Genomic DNA, 20242 nt, shown 5'->3' with positions numbered 1-20242 from the left:
GTGAAAGCAAAAATGTGCATTATTCTTGTTTGTTTTGAAGATTTGGAATGATACTTTGAGCATTCGTTTCTCTACCTATACACATTTTATCATTTGCTCTCCCATTTGAGCCTTTGAAAGAATAATTTCGTTTCAAATAAAGGCCTTAATGATCTCTACCCTACATTGGGAAGATTTTCAAAAGGGAGTGGGTTCTCAACGAGCAATTCGTTACTTTGGTTGTCATGAGGTGTAAGAATGATGCTTTGGCCATCGTTTCTACAACCTAAATACTATTTATCCCTTGCATCCTCATTTGAGCCAAAAATTGGTGGTTCTTTTCGAGTGCACTATGATCGTACCCCGCATTGGGGAGGGAGATTGTAGAATTTTTCAAAAAGGGGAAAAGCAAAAAATGCTGGAATAAGGAGGGAACCGCAAATTGGGAAACTTGATTCCACTTGGGTTCCAATTTTGAAAAAGAGAGAAGAAAGTGAAGAGCTTTTGTCCGCGTGGATCGCCTATGTTTCACAAATATGGATGAACAAGGGTCTTTCTCAGTCAATTAATTCAGATACATGCCAGAAATTTCGCATTGATGAAAGTTTCCTTTCAGAGTTATTGTAAGGAACGGAATACAAGTCAGGCCATCTTCTTTTCCAATCAAACATTCTATCCCTAGTTATCCTTTTTGAGCCTTCAGAATAAAATACTTCATTTGGCAACCCCTGAGAATCGCAAACCCCACACTGGGGCAAGTTTGAGTCGAAAAGGAAAAGTCTCAAAAAGTGAAAAGCCACAAAATCAAAAGACAAAGGAAGAAAAGAGAACCTCAGTTCAAAAATAAATTGGGGCAAAATTTTGTGAAAGGTCAAAAGAATGGCAAAAGGCCGAAAAGTCAAAAGAAAAAGGAAAATGAAAGAGAACAAGCCTCAAGTGAGCATAAACTGGGGCAAATTTTGATTTAACCCTAAAATAGGGTTGACGCAACAATGCGATCTCAGATTCTTCAAACCACTCTTGAAATCTGCCTTCAAGCCTTAACTTTTCTAAATACCCCACCTGACCCCATTACAAAAGCCGAAAGCCCTGACTTCTGTTCTTTGCAATGGCCCTGTCGAGAAAATTTCTGATGCCGGAAAATTTTAGTTGTATTCTGAATTGATTAGGTGTGAAGTTGACACTGCTCTTCATGTGAAACCCCGCGAGGGTATTTTTGAAAAGGGGGAAAAAGAAAAGAAAAACGAGCGAAATGAATGCAAAAGAAAGATGCAAAAAGATTTGATGCTGAAAGACCCTGTTGGGTGATGATAAAAAGTCAAACAGAGTCCAAGAATCTGGAGTCCAGATGAGGGCAATGTTGAAAAATGCGATCTTCGGTGTAATGTCCTTTGAAAATTATTTCTTTAGCTATCGTTTTCAAGTCAAATTACAAGCTAATAAAGTCCATCGTTGACTTATTCCTTCATGACAATCCAAAGTGAGGATTATGCTCATAAAAATCCATCGATCACTCATGATCATAAGGGTATAACCAGATTTCACATGTTTAGCTATCATTTCTACCCAAAATTTTGCAAGCCCATGAAGCTTATATGTTGACTAAATTTTCTTAAGAAATAGGGGTGACATACTATTTGCTTTCACTAAGATGTGGTATTGAAGGGATTACATACCGTTTGGGCACAAAGAATAAGACAAATCTTGACGTCCCATTTCCAAATCAGACATAACACCCATTACCCAAAGCATCAATGCTAAAGTGAAGAAGAAATCTCTTGTAAATTGGCATTATTTTGAGACATTCATCATGAAATTTTCTGTGTGGTTTTAAGCAAGATGTTCAGTTTCTTACTTTGTTCAAATAAATGAAAAGGCATCCAAACCAATTTTTGCAATCAAATGGGCCCATACTGGGGCAAAATTTTTATTAGCAAGATTTCGCAAAACAAGCCCACACTGGGGCAAATTTTTTATAGCTTGTTTGAGGAATTCATCAAAGGATCAAGCAAGACTTTCAAATCAATCACGCTGCCCTTTTCATGAAAAGTTAAGTGCATGTAAGCCCCTGTGCAGGTATTCACAGTTGAAGTCGACGAAAAGCTTCTGAGTTGTGGAAGGCCGATGCCGAAGAAAAAGAAGAAGGAGGGAAAAATGGCCCGACACTGGGGCAAATTATTTTGAAAAAATTCTCTCGGAAAAAAAAGGAAAAAGAGGAAAAAATCAGGAAAAAGGAAAAAAGGAAAAATCAAAAATCACGTTGGGCCTGGACTTCGTGCCACCAACATTCCAAAAAATCAAGTTGGGCCTGAGTTTCGTGCCGCCAGCTTCACAAGATCAAGTTGGGCCTGAGTTTCGTACCGCCAACATTCCAAAAATCAAGTTGGGCCTGAGTTTCGTGCCGCCAGCTTCACAAGATCAAGTTGGGCCTGAGTTTCATGCCGCCAACATTCCAAAAATCAAGTTGGGCCTGAGTTTCGTGCCGCCAACATTTCAAAAATCACGTTGGGCCTGGACTTTATGCCGCCAACATTCCAAAAATCAAGTTGGGCCTGAGTTTGGTGCCGCCAACATTCCAAATATCAAGTTGGGCCTGAGTTTCGTGCCGCCAACATTTCAAAAATCACGTTGGGCCTGAGTTTCGTGCCGCCAACTTCACTTTATCACGTTGGGCCTGGACTTCGTGCCGCCAACCTCACAAATGTCACGTTGGCCCTGGATTTAGTGCCGCCAACTTCACTTTATCACGTTGGGCCTGGACTCCGTGCCACCAACTTCACAAAAATCACGTTGGAACTGGGTCTTATCCCGCCAACCTCGGCAGAACTGGGTTCTATCCCGCTGACCGCTTTAATTACGTTGGAACTGGGTCTTATCCCGCCAACCTCAGCAGAACTGGGTTCTATCCCGCTGACCGCTTTAATTACGTTGGAACTGGGTCTTATCCCGCCAACCTCGGCAGAACTGGGTTCTATCCCGCTGACCGCTTTTCACGTTGGAACTGGGTTTTATCCCGCCAACCTCGGCAGAACTGGGTTCTATCCCGCTGACCGCTTATATCACGTTGGAGCTAGGTTTTGTCCCGCCAACCTCGGCAGAACTGGGTTCTATCCCGCTGACCGCATATATATCACACAGGAGCAGAGGTTAGTCCCGCCAGTGTGCATTTCATTTACGTAGCCACTGGGGCAGAGGTTAGTCCCGCTAGTGTGCATTTCATTTTTGGCCGCTGGAGCAGAGGTTAGTCCCGCCAGTGTGCATTTCATTTTTACAGCCACTGGAGCGTGAGGTGAGTCCCGCCAGTGGGCATTTCATTTTGTACCGTCGCTAGCCGTTGGGTCAGTCCCACTAGCGTGCATTCCATGATTTTCATTTTATTCGGGTCAGTCCCATGATTTTCATTTTATTCGGGCCAGTCCCATGATTTTCATTTTTCATTTTATTCGGGTCAGTCCCATGATTTTCATTTTATTCGGGTCAGTCCCATGATTTTCATTTTATTCGGGCCAGTCCCATGATTTTCATTTTATTCGGGTCAGTCCCATGATTTTCATTTTATTCGGGCCAGTCCCATGATTTTCATTTTATTCGAGTCAGTCCCATGATTAAAAGCTTATTCGGGTCAGTCCCATGATTAAAAGCTTATTCGGGTCAGTCCCATGATTTAAAGCTTATTCGGGTCAGTCCCATGATTTCAGATTTTATTCGGGTCAGTCCCATGATTTTAAATTTCGGTTCGGGTCAGTCCCGTTTAAATCCCTGTTCGGGTCAGTCCCGTTTAAATTCCTGTTCGGGTCAGTCCCGTCTACGTTTCTGTTTGGGTCTATCCCATTTATATTTCTGTTCGGGTCTATCCCGTTTACAATTTTGTTCGGGCCAGTCCCATGTTTGAAATTCCTTGTTTAGGTCAGTCCTCCGAATAGGGGCAACCGAATGGTACAGGTAAGCATTTGGTGTCTACTTCTTTGTCTCAAGTTTTTCCAAAACTCAGACAAAGAGGGGCAAACTGTAGACACCAAATTTTTGGTGTAATTTCATTTACTGTTTATTTTTAGTTTTTATTTATTTATCGTGTTAGTTTTATTCGATTTTTAGTTTTTAGTTTCTAGTTTTATTTTTATTTTTAAGTCTTTAGCGTAGAATTTCTTGGAGGAAAAAATGAAAAAGGGAAAATGAAGAAAAGAAAAATTAATTAGCATTTCATTGTTTTTTATCTCTTATTCCTAGTTTTTTATACTGTTGTTTTTCTTTATTTAATATTAATTTTGTTATTATTGTATTAGTTAAAAAAAAAAAAAGATGTCACGGCCTGCAAGCTGCATTTTTGCAGCTTGCAAAGGACAGCTCCGTACGTGCCATTGAAGGGCAGGATGAAGGCAGGGGCAGGCCCTTCATCCTGACCATCCAGTGAAGGGTTGAGGAACTTGGATTCCCATATAAATAGCAAGAGATGCAGCAGCCGCAAGGTGGGGGTTCTGGGGAGAGAACAGCGGAAAAAGAAAGAAAACAAAAGAAAACTTGACGGCTGGTGGAGAGAGAGGAGTGACTAGGGTCTGAGAAGAAAAGAACGCAGCTTTTTGTGGTAGTTGAAAAAGAGAAAAAGTGAGAGAGAGGGAGATTGGGACAGCGGGAGAAAATCTGGAAAAGAGAGGAGGGGAGAACCACTTTGAGAGACAAACTAAAAGAGAGAGGGGGAGCCCGAGAGCTGGAGTTGCAGCAAAGAATAAGAGTGACGGTAGGGGGATAACAGAGGACGGCAGAGGTGAGCGACGGAGAAAACAAAAAGGAGAATGGCTGAGTGAGGAAATCAGAAAAGGAACCAAGAGCTGGGATTGGAGCAAGAGGAAAAGAAACGGGAGTAAGAAAATCGCAGGAATCCCTTCTGCAGAAGTTCAACCTGGCTGATGAACTGGCCTACTTTAGGACCAGATTCCCGTTTTGATTCAAGCCTTCTGAAGAACCCTTTGATTTCTGCACACTCTTGGGAGGCCATAGAGGAAATCTCGTTCACAAATCTCTGGGAAAAGATCACAGGAAGACCGCTAAATCAAGAGCCAAATTGACGGCTTCATCAGCACGAAGTTCTGCGGAGGCGACGTCCGCGACTTCATTTCTGGAATCAGCAGCGCTTCCTGGCATTTTCCACTCTCAACCAAACCCGTAATCATCCTTTCAGGTAGCCATAGTTCTTCCTCTGTTGTTTTGGCAGGTACAATTCTTTGGGCAAGATCTGATTAATGCTTTCTTCTAGTTGTGTACATGCGACCGTGTCTTGTTGCTGTTTTCTTGCTGTTCCTTTTTCCTTCTTATGCTTAGCACCTTGCTTGCTGTTGTGTTGGGCTCTGAGTGGACTGGAAAGTTGATTTTGTAAAATCTTTATCAAGAAGGCTTTGCTGTAATTTTTCTCCCTTCTTCCGTTGCTGTTAGTCTTTCCCCTTAATGGTCAGCTTTGATTCTCAATTTCAAGTCCTGTTATAAAGTCGCATGTTAGTCAATGATGGATAGGTAGAATTCTGGTCTTGTTGAATTTGCTTGCATGACAAAATGGAATGAAAAGTGCGGCGGAAAACAAGAAAATTATGAACTTCCTTTGTATGTAGCACTGCCGAGGGCTTTTGCTGCATTTTTCCTTACTGTTCTGTCCGTGGCTTGAGTTTGCACTTCAGTTGTTAACTTGATGTTGAATGGAAGGAAATGGAATGATTTGGTATTGGGTTCGTGTGTTTGGGTCTAAAAATGCTTGAGCTATGATCGAAGGCTTGTTAAGAAAAAACAGATTTCTGATTGCCGAAAGTTGCATGAAGCTGCGTTAGTGTTCATGTATTTGATTTCCGCAACAATCCACAAGCTGGATTTTCTTACTGTTTTGCATGCCGAATCTTGTTCCAAGCATGGTTGTAGAGCATTAAATGAGGTTTGAGATTTGTCTTGTTGGTAAGTTTTGCCACTCCTCGGGTTTGCTCACAAGCTGCAAAAACCGCAGCAGAAAATAAGCAAATGAAGGCATCGGTTTGCCTGCATGAACAATTTTCTGGAATGTGCACTTTGCCTCAAGTCCTTGTGTCCCAATTGAGTTTGATTGAAATGGTTGTCTTGTGCTTGAGAATGTGATTTGATAAACTGCAATAGGGAGTAATGAAAGTGCAGAAATGGGCGAGTTTGAAAAGCCCAAGGTTTCAATGCTTTGATTTGTTTAAAATTGCAGACAGAATTGTAGAAGCATAAGCCACGTAGCTGCATGTTTTGCATGAAAATGTTTCCAAAATTGGACTTAGGCCCTCCAAGTTTCTCTTCACTTCACTATGACCCAACCAATTGAATAATCTCCTCAATTTAGTCCTTGGTCATTTTAATTTTTGCAACTTCCTTGCTTGTTTGCTCCAATTAATTACTATGCTTGGTTTCAATTGCACTTAATTCATGACTTTAATTTTCTTGTGAGCTTGTGTTTGCCTATTTTTCTTTAATTTTTCCAAATAAATTGGTACCTTGACCATTTCTTTTATTTTGGAAGATAAATAAGTGATTTCACTCCATTTAAGGCATCAACTCAAGAGAGGTAACCTCTACTCCTTGATTCTCATTTCCCCTATGTGATCCAACGTGCTAAGTGAAAATTGCATGTCTACTTCGCTTTCCTTGCCTTTCTTCAATTCCTTCCATTTATTTCATTTACTTTTGCTTTTGTTTAAGTTATTCATTAATGGGGTATGTGTACACCTCTTGGCTTGTAATAGATAGGGCTTGGCGAGCAATTTGGTCCATTTTCCCTTTCCCTTTTGTTTTAGTTAGCAAATGTAATAGGTTCATTAGATTGTTTGCATGCTTATTTGTTATGTGTTAATTTGCTTTCTTAGGTTCTTGCATCTAGTCGAGCATGCTAAGTGTTATGTGCTACGTGTTTATAGATGATTGGCATGTCTACTCGCTTTCTTTAGCCATGAATAAATGTGATGGATGAATGGACGTCACTACACTAGTCCAATGCTAGTTGTGGCCCTTTTCCCGTTACCGCACTAGTCCAACGCTAGTTGTGGTTCCTTGTTCCGTTTCCACTAGTCCAATGCTAGTGGGAATTCATAGATGGGCTAGTCCAACGCTAGACCCTTAGGATGTCCCTTTCGTTATTTCATTTTTGCATGTTCACTACATTTCATGCATTTTTTAGTTTATATCATTTGGCATGCTTCTCGAACCCCTTTTCCCCTCATTTTAGGACTTTTGCACCTCATACTAGTTATAGGGTTCATTTGCCTGAAGAGTCCCCTTAAATATGGGATATAGACGAGTGTGGCTTTTTCTAAGCCTTAGCACGCTTATATTCCCTCTATAAAAGGGAAAATTGAGTCACGATTTAGGTCTCCCCGTGCCCGACATGAATGCATTCCCTAGGATCATGCACTTTAAATCCATCCTATCATTTTATATCTTCATTACACTTTCATTTTTACTCCCATTTGCACGCGTGCACCTTTATATCCCTTCACTTGCACACGAGCACTTTTTCATTTGCACCCCAACACTTTCACACTCTTCTAAATTGCACATATGCATTTTGCCCACTAGCACTTGGAGTATATTTTTTACATTCAAGGACATTTTCTTTGCACACTTCCACTCACACTATTGTTTTTATTGCTTTTTCACACAAACTCACATTTTTCATGGCATGCATTCATCCACTCATTTTTCACGTCATTTAGGTTTAGGTGTGACCTCTCTAAAAGGATCGTTATTGGGCTTCACAATTAATGTGATTGGCACCACTCAACCTTTGAAGAGAAATTTCGCCCATGTCCCCCTAGGTCTAGGTTTTGCATTCACGTAGTGCATCCAACATGCGATACATACCTTGGGTAGAAAGTTAGGAAAGGTAAGGCTAAATCACGCAACTAGCCTTGGCTAGGTCGAAGGGGTGCCTTGGATTTTATCCTTGCCTTCCCCTTCGTCAAATGTGACTCCCGATCCCTGTTTTTTTGGTTACGTAGACCCAACAGTTCTCTAAAAGGGTTTATTTACTTTTTTTCATTCAAAAAACAAAAATCATTTTTGGGTGACTTGGTACACCCTAATTCTATACCAAGTGGCGACTCCATTTTTCTATTCAAAACCCTTTTTTGAACTTCACTTGGCCAAATCGTCGCATTCTTAAGTCCCATGGCCTTTTACTTTTCATTTACACACGTTCACATTCCATTACACCACTCACATCTCACACCACACATCATTCAAAAAGTGGGGCGCGACAGAACATTACCTGGTCAAAAATCTAAATAATAATAGGAAACCAATTCTAATTTTTAGACTTGTATAGAATAGGAAATAACTTTTAATTCTAAATAAAATAGAAAATTCCTTGGCTACTACTTCAAGTAACTAAAATCAATTAGGAAATTAGTTACTTCTACACAAAATAAGAAACCTGCCTAAAAGAAATTAATCTAATTTCCTAATAAACATGAGCTAATGGTTTATAAAATATGTGATGGCAGAAATTTTGCTGCTCAAGTTGCCCACAAAAACAATCTTGCATGGAGGTAATATTACAACTTTTTTCTGAATGTGGAGATTTAGATACTAATTTGTCCTTCCCACCCCTTTCCCCCCTAAAAGTCTTGAACTAGTTAGTTGATAGTAATGTGGCACAATGACGTTCAACATGAAGCCGACAAACCCAGATTACCAGCTAAAGAATTTAGTGTATGGAAGGACATCCCAACTAACAAATATGAATGACCATGCAGCTGCAGCAAGAGACCCAAAATTGCCCATCTTTTTGGAACAATCAGGAGTCACAGGAGAAAAGATCAGATGGTAACTGCATTTGACCAAAAATTTGTCCTTAGTGACAACTTTTGTTGTCACTAAAACCCTTACTTCTTGTAGTGACATTAAATGCCTAAATTAGTTTACACAATTATTACATAACAAAAGCAAAGTTTGAGCTTATATTTTATTATCAAATAAAGCAGAAAGAAATGATGTTCAAAATAGCTTGTGACCACTTCCTTTTCTTTTTTCCTTTTTCCTATAACTCATTTCAATTATTCTTTTATTTTTGTATGGAAGATATTGGTAACTTTTTAATAGCTGAGATTGGTTATTGCCTGTATTTAAGGTTCATTAGTTTTCTTGTTCGTGAAGGACCAACTTGAGACAGACTCCATTTTGTAGCACAGGTGAATTGAGTTACTTGCCTAATTGTTGTCGTCTCTAATGTCTTGAATGGGGATTAAATTGTAGATTCTTTGGGGAAAAGAAGCAAATTGGTTGTCCTGAATCGGGATTAAATTGTAGATTCTTTGGGGAAAACAAGCAAATTGGTTGAATGTGCATTGTGTGCTGGTCTGCTATGCAGTCGCACATTAAGTCTCATGGCACACATTAAATCTCATGGGCTGGAATTTTCCATTTTGGACAGCAATAGAATATTGGTTGAATATGCTTTCTCAGTGCAGATTATGCTAACCAGATTATGCTAACCCTTCAAAGTGGATGATCTCTCACAATCATTCTATTAACATTAGCTTTGTAAAGTTTGGGCCGACTTCTATGTCTCACTTTGTGTTCACGATTGTATGTAAAGTATAAAAAATCCTTCAAATTTGGATTAATTTATACAAAACACGGATTCTATGGCCTCCAATTTTAATGTTGAACATACTTAAAGTAAATTTAAGTATGTCCAAAAAAAAAAAGTCGTAAACCATTACCATAATCATATAGATTCTATAGATTCTGTGATATATCATCACATTAGATGCAATGAAAAGATTTAGAGAACGTATTAGAACATAAATACTACAAGTAGGCTATCAAGCTATGCAATAATATGTGTGTATTAGAGAATGTTGCATAAATTTTTAGTCGACCAAACTAATATAGGCCACAAAGTAGTAAGATTTAATCATTTGTAAATTGACAATTTTAGCAATTCACATACTATTCACCTATAAAAAAATATGATTATTATAAAATGACATTTTATAATAATTTAAGTACCATTTGCCAATAAAAAAATGAGTTTGATAAAAAAAAAATGCATACAAATCCATAATGTAAATGATACAAAATATATTTGAAAGTTACGAAACTTAATATATGGGTAAATTTACTGTAATTTCAAAGATTATACTACATTAATCCAACTTTTATACTTGTAACCGAGAAAATAAATTTATTAAAACTTTAGCATTTTATTATATTCATAGGTATGAATATGAAGAAATTGTGATGTATAGACAAGTGATATTCTATATATAACTCAAAAAATCAGTTGTTATTGTCTTCCAAACTTTCAAACTTTTCAAAAATTAAAAAATAATTCAAATTTTATAATATGACAAATTATTATTACATATTTTATAAGGTCATGTGAAAAAAAAAATAGTTCTCATAGTATTTTTAAAATATATAAAACACATAAGATTTATTAATGATACGTACAATTGTGTATCATACATGTATATTACGAGTAATTACTAACTGTAATACTATATTTCAATCATTATTACGAGCATCATACATGCATATTACGAGTAGTTACTAATTATAATACTAAGTTTCAATCATTAATAAAAAACTTTAACATAAGTTCAAATAAACTTCCTAATACTTGTTTCATCTAAGTTTTTTAAGTAAAATAGTAAACTTTTGCCACAAACTAGTAAGTTTTTGTTCATTAACCAAATTTACTAGTCTATCAATAAGATTTACTATTAATTTATAAAATCTTACTATTATTTGAACGAAACTTACTCTCTAAAAGTAAGTTTCATATATAGAGTAGTAATTTATTTCAAAAATAACGTAAGTTTCATATTTTTGTAATTTACTTTCTGAGACATAAAAATTATTAATTTATCTAGTTAACTTACTATTTTTTATGCAAAACTTACTAACGGCCATGCTTGGATTACCTTTTTCTGAATTTTTTGTAGAAAAAATACTGTAACAATTTGATATATTTGAGATAAAATTGTGATTGAAAAATGTATTCATGAAAAAGTAGCAAAACCTGAATATGTTTGGATTGCATTTTTTTTTAAATTTTTTGTAGAAAAATACTGTAGCAATTTTTCAACCAAAATTTTTAAGCATCATCTTATTATTCAGGTGATTGATCCAACAAGTAATTAAACAGTCACTAAAAGTGTAATAACTTCGTATAGTAAATTGCTTCGTTACTCCAGCGAGGGTTACTCGAGCATTTTCCCCAGTGTTAAACCTCAGTCGCTAGCCCGCTTTATCATAAAAACCCGCCTCGCCTCTCCAGCCCTGCCGGTTATGTACCATTTGCATCTTCCCTCCTACTCCGCTTTCCCCAGAACGCCCTGCAAGTCCCATCTGAAACTGCCTTGCCTTTCCAATTCACCACCCTACCAATCGTTCTCGTTCACTGACATCTCTCCAGGTTTGCAGCCCTTTTCCTTCCCTTCCCCTATTATACTGGTGCCTACTATGTTTGAACGCGTGCTTAATTATTTATATGCTGTGATTTTTTATTCTTAACGTTACACCACTGAATCCCACTCCTTTGCTTGCTGTGCCTACCATGTTTGAACGCGTGCTGTGATTTTTGTTATGCTTCATAACGCGAGCTTAATTATTTATGCTGTGATTTTTGATAAACTTCAAATGATGTTTATGAGTATGTGGAATCAAAATTTTTGAGCTTTGGGCGAGTTCTGAGCTACGTAAAGACCTTGGCGTGCAGCAGTTTTTAGGTTTTATTGTTGTGCTGGTAGTGGTGGTCTCTGGGTTTCTGAAATTATACCGTCAGGCTTTCATCTTTTTGCCCTTTTATTTTTCCTTCTCTTTCTCTTCAGTCTGTGGCACCCACTTGCTGTTTAGTGAAGAGTCTTCAAAGGGAGAATTAATTTTGGGTTAAAGATTGATTTGTTACGGCTGTCTTTCTGTGCAATTTCTCATAAATTGGGTACGGGTACGGGTACGGGTAAGGTTTTTTTTTTCCCAAATGTATTTGTTTATACCCTAAAGTTTCTGAAAATCATGGTGAAAGCTCCCGTTCATGAATTTTTTGAGTCAAAACGGGTTGAGTCAGCCGCTTTTTTGAGTCGTGGAGTCAACTTGGCCCCGAATCTTCCAAGTCTGAATGAGTTTCCTGCAGAACTAACGTCTCTGGGATATGGCGGACTGGAAGCTGAAGTTCCGGTGGTGACTCGACCAGGTCAACTAGGACTTGGCCGAGTCTTTAAACCATGACTTGGGACTTTTGTGAATTGAGTAATTTTTATTTTTCTTTCCCCCCACCCTTTTCTGTAAGTATAGGAAATAACTGATTTGGCCATTAATGGTGGCAGATTTTACAGAATCATGGATGATAGTTTGTATGATGAGTTTGGGAATTATATTGGGCCTGAAATTGAATCTGATCGAGAGAGCGAAGAAGAGGAGGAAGATGATGAGCTCCCTGATAGGACAGGGGATGAGGAGGCTGGATCGGATGCTGAGCGTGAACCTGGAGGTTCAAATGGGTGGCTGACTACTACTGATCATGACATTGATATGGAAAACCAGGTGGTTCTTGCAGAGGACAAAAAGTACTACCCAACTGCTGAGGAGGTTTATGGTGAAGAAGTTGAGACATTGGTTATGGACGAGGATGAGTTGCCTCTGGAGCAACCAATAATCAAACCTGTCAAGAACCTCAAGTTTGAATTAGGTGTAAAGGATTCATCCACCTATGTGTCAACGCAGTTTCTTTTAGGTTTAATGTCGAACCCAGCTTTGGTTCGAAATGTAGCTTTGGTGGGACACCTACATCACGGTAAAACCTTGTTTATGGACATGCTGGTGGAGCAAACACACCATATCTCTACTTTTGATGAGAAAAGTGAGAAGCACATGAGATATACAGATACCAGGATCGATGAACAAGAGAGGAAAATATCAATCAAGGCGGTACCCATGTCATTGGTGCTTGAGGATAGCAATTCAAAGTCGTACCTCTGTAACATAATGGATACCCCTGGCCATGTTAATTTCTCTGATGAAATGACTGCAGCTCTAAGGCTCGCTGATGGTGCTGTGCTGATTGTAGATGCTGCTGATGGAGTTATGGTAATTTTGATTCCTTGAAAACTTCTGTTGGTATTTTTAAGCATCTCCTAAAAGAAAACCGACAGTTAGGTGCTAGTCACTCTGTTATAGCTATTATTCTAAAACTCTTTGCGAGTTGCCTCAAATATCATGTTCTTGTTGCTTTTTATCCAACCTGTCAACACAAAATAGAAAAGAGAATTTGTTGCAGTCTTGAGAAGTGTTTATGTTTTTCTTGTAATACAGATTATTCCAATGTGGTGCAATATACTTTCTTTGCTGCGTATATGTTTGCTTTCTACTTGTCTTTATGGAGTGAAGTACTGTAATTGGTTCTCTGCATTCTTCAATTGTTCTGACCTCAAGTAGCAAACATGTCTGTAGATGTGAGAATATTTTTGCCAGGTTGCCATATAATGTACTTGATCTGGGAATAGCTCCAGTGCTGTCCAATGCCCCTTCTAATCATGCGAGGGTGAAATTCAGTTTGACTTTCTCTTGCTCTATCATCTGAGCACATTGTTAGATAGTCAGGTTGCGTTTAATTCTGGACCAATTCTTAATATTTGAGTACATTGTTAGATTGTCAGGTTGTACCTTGCAAACTCTATGGTTTGTGTAGGCACCAATAAGCCATGCTGTGTACGACTCGTTGACTATTGAACTTTTTGTAAAAGTTAGTCAATGTTATAAGTTATTGTCTCTGTAGTTTTTGGATACTGGGCATTAACCTTTAAGCATCTATAATTCTTATGTCCTATCAGGTTAATACTGAGAGGGCTATTCGCCATGCAATTCAAGAGCGCCTCCCCATAGTAGTTGTGATAAACAAGGTACTCTTTTTGCTCCCATTGGTTCACTAAAGAAAACATTATCCTGCTTCCTTCTTATAACTTGCCTTTTCTCTCTGCTTGTCTTGTCTACGCATATTTTTATTCTTCACAAGGTTGACAGGTTGATAACTGAACTCAAGTTGCCTCCAAAAGATGCATATCATAAGCTAAGGCATTTAATTGAAGCTATCAATACCCACATAACTGCTGCTTCGTCAACTGCTGGAGATGTCCAGGTTATTGACCCCGCTCTTGGGAATGTTTGTTTTGCAAGTGCGAGTGCAGGATGGTCCTTTACACTACAATCGTTTGCTAAGCTATATGTCAAGCTCCATGGCATTCCATTTGATGCCAATAAGTTTGCTTCTCGTCTTTGGGGGGACTATTATTTTGATCCTGATACTAGAGGTTTTAAGAAGAAACAACCTACCAGTGGGGCAGAAAGATCATTTGTCCAATTTGTGCTTGAACCTCTTTACAAAATATATAGCCAGGTAATTGGAGAACATAAGAAGAGTGTGGAGGCTACACTTGCTGAGCTTGGTGTGACTCTTAGCAATGCAGCCTACCGATTAAATGTACGGCCGCTGCTGAGGTTGGCTTGTAGCTCAGTTTTTGGTACTGCTACAGGCTTCACAGACATGTTGGTCCATCACATTCCTTCTGCCAAAGCTGGTGCAGCTAAGAAGGTTGAGCATATCTATACTGGGCCTACGGACTCGATGATTTTTCAGGCCATGGAAGATTGTGATCCCCATGGTCCTTTAATGGTTAATGTGACAAAACTGTATCCTAAATCTGACTGCAGTGTTTTTGATGCTTTTGGTCGAGTCTATAGTGGTAGAATTATGACTGGGCAGACTGTTCGCGTGCTGGGAGAAGGTTATTCCCCAGAAGATGAGGAGGACATGACAGTGAAAGAAGTAACAAAACTTTGGGTTTATCAAGCTCGTTACAGGATACCGATAAGTGAGGCCCCTCCTGGTTCTTGGGTGCTGATTGAAGGTGTGGATGCTTCAATTATGAAGACTGCTACGCTTTGTAATCAGGACTATGATGAGGATGTATATATATTCCGAGCCCTTCAGTTTAACACTCTTCCAGTTGTGAAAACGGCAACTGAGCCTTTAAATCCGAGTGAGCTACCCAAGATGGTTGAGGGTCTGCGGAAGATAAGCAAAAGTTATCCTCTCGCTATCACGAAGGTAGAAGAATCAGGAGAACACACAATTTTGGGTACTGGGGAATTATACCTAGATTCGATCATGAAGGATCTTCGGGAACTTTACTCGGAAGTGGAGGTGAAGGTAATGTAAAATGCTCATTCTTTGTTATGTATATTGGACCAATTGTTATACTGCTTTGAGTTGGCTCAAGTTGATACTTCTCGAATGGGAACTTCACACTTTCAAATGCATACAGGTCGCAGATCCTGTTGTCTCCTTCTGCGAAACAGTGGTGGAGTCATCCTCAATGAAATGTTTTGCTGAAACACCTAACAAGAAAAATAAGATTACCATGGCAAGTAACTCAAGTAGTAATTTTGTATCAAAGTCATGCATGGTTTAACAATTCTGTTTGTCTGATTCAAAGTTTCGATGCTAGATTGCTGAGCCTCTGGAAAGAGGACTTGCAGAAGATATTGAGAATGGTGTTGTTAGCATTGACTGGCCTAGGAAGAAACTTGGGGACTTCTTTCAGACGAAGTATGACTGGGACTTGCTTGCTGCAAGGTCCATTTGGGCATTTGGACCTGATAAACAGGTAATGTAAAATGCTTAACAATAAGGTGTCCATATCAACTAAACCTGATTGATGCATTCAGAAAACAAGTTCTGTTTGCTTCACAACTTATTCTTGTTTGATCTATCTACTTTTATGTCATCTGTCAGTCTTATCTGATTTTATTTGTTTTGACTTTTTTTTTTTTTGACACGGAACACTTTCAAGTATATTAGATGTCTTTATGTGACTGTATATGCTGCGAAAATTATGAATTATCTCTTGTTTACTGGGTTGTGGCAGCTATCAGCTATCATGCTTTAGGAACAGTTTCGGACTATTTGTAGCATATATGTCTCTTATGCATCATGTACTTTGCTCCACGCAGTGGTTGAATGGTATTTTTGACTTATATGAAGTAGATGGCTAGATAGATAAGATAGCACGCGTTATACATGTCATGTTGGCGAGGCGGATTGTGAGTTAAGTCAGTCACGTTCAGCCAACCTGTTTAAGAGTTGCATAAAAAGGCTCATTGGTTGCTGTTAGGTTTATGCGTTTGGTGGTTACCTGGCTATTAAATTGACATAAGAACCTACTATGACTTTTCCTTCTCAGCCTGTAGTAGCAGTTTTCTGCAGCTCTACATGTAAATTTTGGATTCATCTATGACTTAATAATTATTTCTGTCATGGGTTTCTGGAATTATCTGAGCTTTTGTGCAAAAGTGTATCATTTTCATGTCTAATGTTGTGATTTTCAACATTTTTGGAAATGTACAGGGACCTAATATCTTATTAGATGACACACTGTCTAGTGAAGTGGACAAGAGCTTGCTGAATGCCGTGAAAGATTCCATTGTACAAGGGTAATGCCAGTATTTACTGCTTTGATTTTTTTGTTCTTCTATCACAAGCTAACTTAGTGTCTTCGTCAGGTTTCAATGGGGTGCTCGAGAAGGACCTCTTTGTGATGAGCCCATCAGAAATGTTAAATTCAAGATAGTCGATGCAAAAGTTGCTCCTGAGCCATTGAATCGTGGAACTGGTCAGATAATTCCTACTGCTCGTCGTGTGGCCTACTCAGCTTTCCTTATGGCATCTCCAAGGCTCATGGAACCAGTTTATTATGTGGAGGTAAGTAGTTCCTTCACGCATCAATCTTGGATGGTTTCACCCATTTGAGGGTTAATGCAAAAGGCCTTTAAGTTATTAAAATTTGTCACTTGAGCTGTAGTGATGCGGGCTTATTATGTTCAATGGCATCTGGTACTCTTAATTATCATATAAGCGAGCATTGCTTGACTATCATGTTTCAAAAACATATTAAGGGGCCGCTTGGTACAAGGGTTTGGGAATCAAGAACTGGTATCACCACCATATTTGTTGCTTGTTAAATAGGTATGGGTATTGGAAAATTGGAATGAAATCTGAAAATCTGGTGACTCTCAATTCCCGGCTATATTGGGAGGTTTTGGTTGATTACCAAATTTGACTCCCAACCACCATCTCACTCACCCCACTTCCACCAATACTGCTGCCACCTCTTCCCTTCCCCTCCCCCCAACAAAAAAACCTCACTCACCCCCCACCAACACTCCAAATCTTCATTTTCTTCTTTGGTTCCGGGTATCTTTTTGAGTGATACAGCACAAAACAATCCAAATTTCCAGGGAAAAGAAATGCATTAGAAATTCATATAATTCCAAAGGCTGAGAAAAACTTAACCAAAAAAGGGAAGAAATCACGAGAAAAAAGTGGAAACCTGAGTTGCGTAATAGGTGATGCGGTGGCGGAGGCGATTTACTTCTTTAGTACGGTGTTCGATGAGAGCAACGAGAGCTTCCTCTTGCACTTTCCTCGTTTCCTCATCGTCTTCTTCTTTGTGATTACCGCCATTGTTGCTTCTCTTTTCTTCTCCTGCTCCGCTTGTTTTTTCGATTTTAGACTTTCTGAGAACCAGACGGGAAAGGCCATTCATGTTCATTTAGTCTTGTTTCTTTTCTTCTATGGTTGGCTCTGGTTTTTATAGTGTTTGACCATTGACCAAAGAAGAAGATGAAGATCGTAGTTTGAATTTAGATCTATCTTAGATTGGAAAAGTTCGGAAATCTTGAGGCTAAATACAATAATTGTAGGAGCTCAAAGGTAGCAATTAATTGTGATTCTGTCTTGAGTTTGCCAGCAGTTGTGGTTTTTGGAAAAGCTGCTATCAATTGGCCGCCGAAGCTGGCGGTATGTGCAGCGAGGAAGAAAGAAAAAATAAATATTTTATTCTGATACCTAAGCCTAGAAAGTGTTTACCAAGCAATATATATATTGAAATGATGACATAGGGTCATACCCATACTAATTATTTATATATGATACCAATTCCAATTACAATTCCGGTTCATGAACCAAGCGCCCCCTAAGTACTTCTGTGCTTTTTTTATTTTAAGTTATCTATTTCAGTCTAAGAATGCTCCTTTAGATTGAATTTTCAGCTGTTTTTGTTGAAACTGGAGACAAACTTGGTTATTTGACTTGATGTGGCTGCTCTTATTCAGATACAGACCCCTATAGATTGTGTGTCTGCTATATACACGGTGTTGTCCCGCAGGCGTGGCCACGTTACAGCAGATGTTCCTCAACCGGGGACCCCAGCCTATATTGTGAAGGTCAGTTTTTCAAAGTAGTTCAAATGATTACTTTTTCTCTATAAACTCTCTTGGAAGCATTTCTAGCGCTGAAAAAATAGTGTCTTGCACAAAAAGGGGAACATTACCATAACTTTGACAGCAGAGTTCTCTTAAGAGATCATAGAAAGGTGTTTTCTTGGAATTGCATCTTCTCCAGACATCACTGAAACAGAAAAAAGTTTGTTTTGTGGTGTTACTTTCAATCATTGTTGAGGCCTTTTCTTCAGTCAATTGATCCATTTGCTAGCTTGTTTCTAGCAGTGTTAAGGCTGTCTACGCTTGAAACTGTATTCTGTAGTGTTTAAAACAAAGGGTACTCAGAGCTTACCCTCATATATATGTTGTTTGCTGCTATTTGTATATGACTTCTTGTCTTTCCAGTTGGTTATACTTGTTTGGAATGCAACACTGTACTGTGGGTGAATTTATTTGACCTCTTTCTTTTATGGGGCTGTAGGCATTTTTACCTGTGATTGAATCATTTGGCTTTGAGACAGACTTGAGGTATCACACTCAAGGGCAAGCATTTTGTCTCTCCGTGTTTGACCATTGGGCTATCGTTCCTGGGGATCCTCTGGACAAGACCATAGTTCTACGACCACTTGAACCTGCACCTATTCAACATTTGGCTCGTGAGTTCATGGTGAAGACACGGCGTAGAAAGGTGTGACCTCTTCTCCTCATTCCATCTTCTTACAAGATATTCTTAAGAAGACATTGATTGAAATGATTCTAGTGTTCTTTGCTCGAGTTAAACTCAAGTTAATTGGTTCTCAGATGATTGGTGGTAGAAAGTTTTTATTTTTCCTCGTGTTATTCTTTGAATATCAAGAAACATTAAAATCTTTGACACCATAAAAGAAGAATATCACAATGAACAGAAGTTTGAGAAACTTGTGTTGTCCTCTCAGGGCATGAGTGAAGATGTGAGCATCAACAAATTTTTTGATGAGGCTATGGTGTTGGAGCTTGCTCAACAGGATGCTGATCAAATGATCCCTTGAAGAGAGAACTCTTCAGCTCTTATGGTGGTATATTCATGGATGGAGGTGAAGCATCATCATTTTACTTGGATTCTGTGTGACATCTGGATTTCTCATGACACAGGAGAGGACTCATGAAGATAATATTGCTGTGTTTGATTGAAGGAACCGCATGGACAGCGGAAATGATGATTTTTATTGTGCACTACCTCCCCCTGTCCCTTACCTTTTGAAAGCAGAAAAATGTACCCGCTGATGTAATTAACTACTTCGATTAGTAGTTTTTACATTTTCCGTATAATTGATTTGTGCATCTGCTGCAGAAGATGATACAGTGGACCACGCTGATTAATTTTTGTGACATCTGTCTTTACGAGTCATTGTTTGATATGCAATCAAATTCAAGATGGTGTTAAACACTGTTGAAGATTTCAAATGGAAATCCGAATCTTGAGTTGCAGGTGAAAAGTTGGGCTGGGGGTTTCTCTGCAACACTAGGTGGGGAAGGGCAAAGCTGGGGGGACAACGGGTAGGAGAAACGGAGGTTTGGGCACTGCCCTCGCTTCGCTCGCCCCCTCGGGAAGTAGTATTACATTTTTTGGTTGAACAACAAAAGATGTCTTTCCTTCCTAGTTCTACTCTCTCTCTCTCTCTCTCTCTCTCTCTCTCTCTATGACCGGAGATTTCTTGCACCACTTATTTTTATTTATTTACTTACTTTCCTGGTGCTGCAATGGGCATTGAGCGATATGAGGATGATCCCCTCAAGAAAATGAATTTGCTATCTAAATCATAGTCACTAATTAGCTGAAAATTGTGGTGGTTGATGTTATACGATAATTAAAGAAACTGGAGATCCTATTTATTGTGGAGCGGCGGTAGGTAATCTGTCTGCAAGTCATGACTGCAGATGTTTGAGATTAGATTTTGACATAAAAATTATTGGGATGGTAAGATGAACATCCTTGAGGCTTCCGACATTT

General features: G+C 38.8%; 1 protein-coding gene across 1 annotated transcript; it reads left to right on the top strand.

Annotated features, from left to right (window-relative positions):
* Positions 1–11245: 11245 nt before the first annotated feature.
* LOC113770140 (110 kDa U5 small nuclear ribonucleoprotein component CLO) lies at positions 11246–19691 on the top strand. The gene is made up of 11 exons (XM_027314520.1): positions 11246–11392; positions 12303–13062; positions 13806–13874; positions 13988–15181; positions 15297–15395; positions 15480–15638; positions 16379–16464; positions 16534–16732; positions 18145–18255; positions 18734–18940; positions 19188–19691. The coding sequence occupies exons 2-11, from the start codon at positions 12316–12318 to the stop codon at positions 19278–19280; spliced, it is 2964 nt and encodes a 987-aa protein (XP_027170321.1). The 5' UTR covers positions 11246–11392; positions 12303–12315; the 3' UTR covers positions 19281–19691.
* Positions 19692–20242: the final 551 nt, after the last annotated feature.

Source organism: Coffea eugenioides, chromosome 5 (assembly GCF_003713205.1).
Source record: "Coffea eugenioides isolate CCC68of chromosome 5, Ceug_1.0, whole genome shotgun sequence".
Lineage (NCBI taxonomy): Eukaryota > Viridiplantae > Streptophyta > Magnoliopsida > Gentianales > Rubiaceae > Coffea > Coffea eugenioides.
This window is presented reverse-complemented; position numbering and strand designations above follow the sequence as displayed.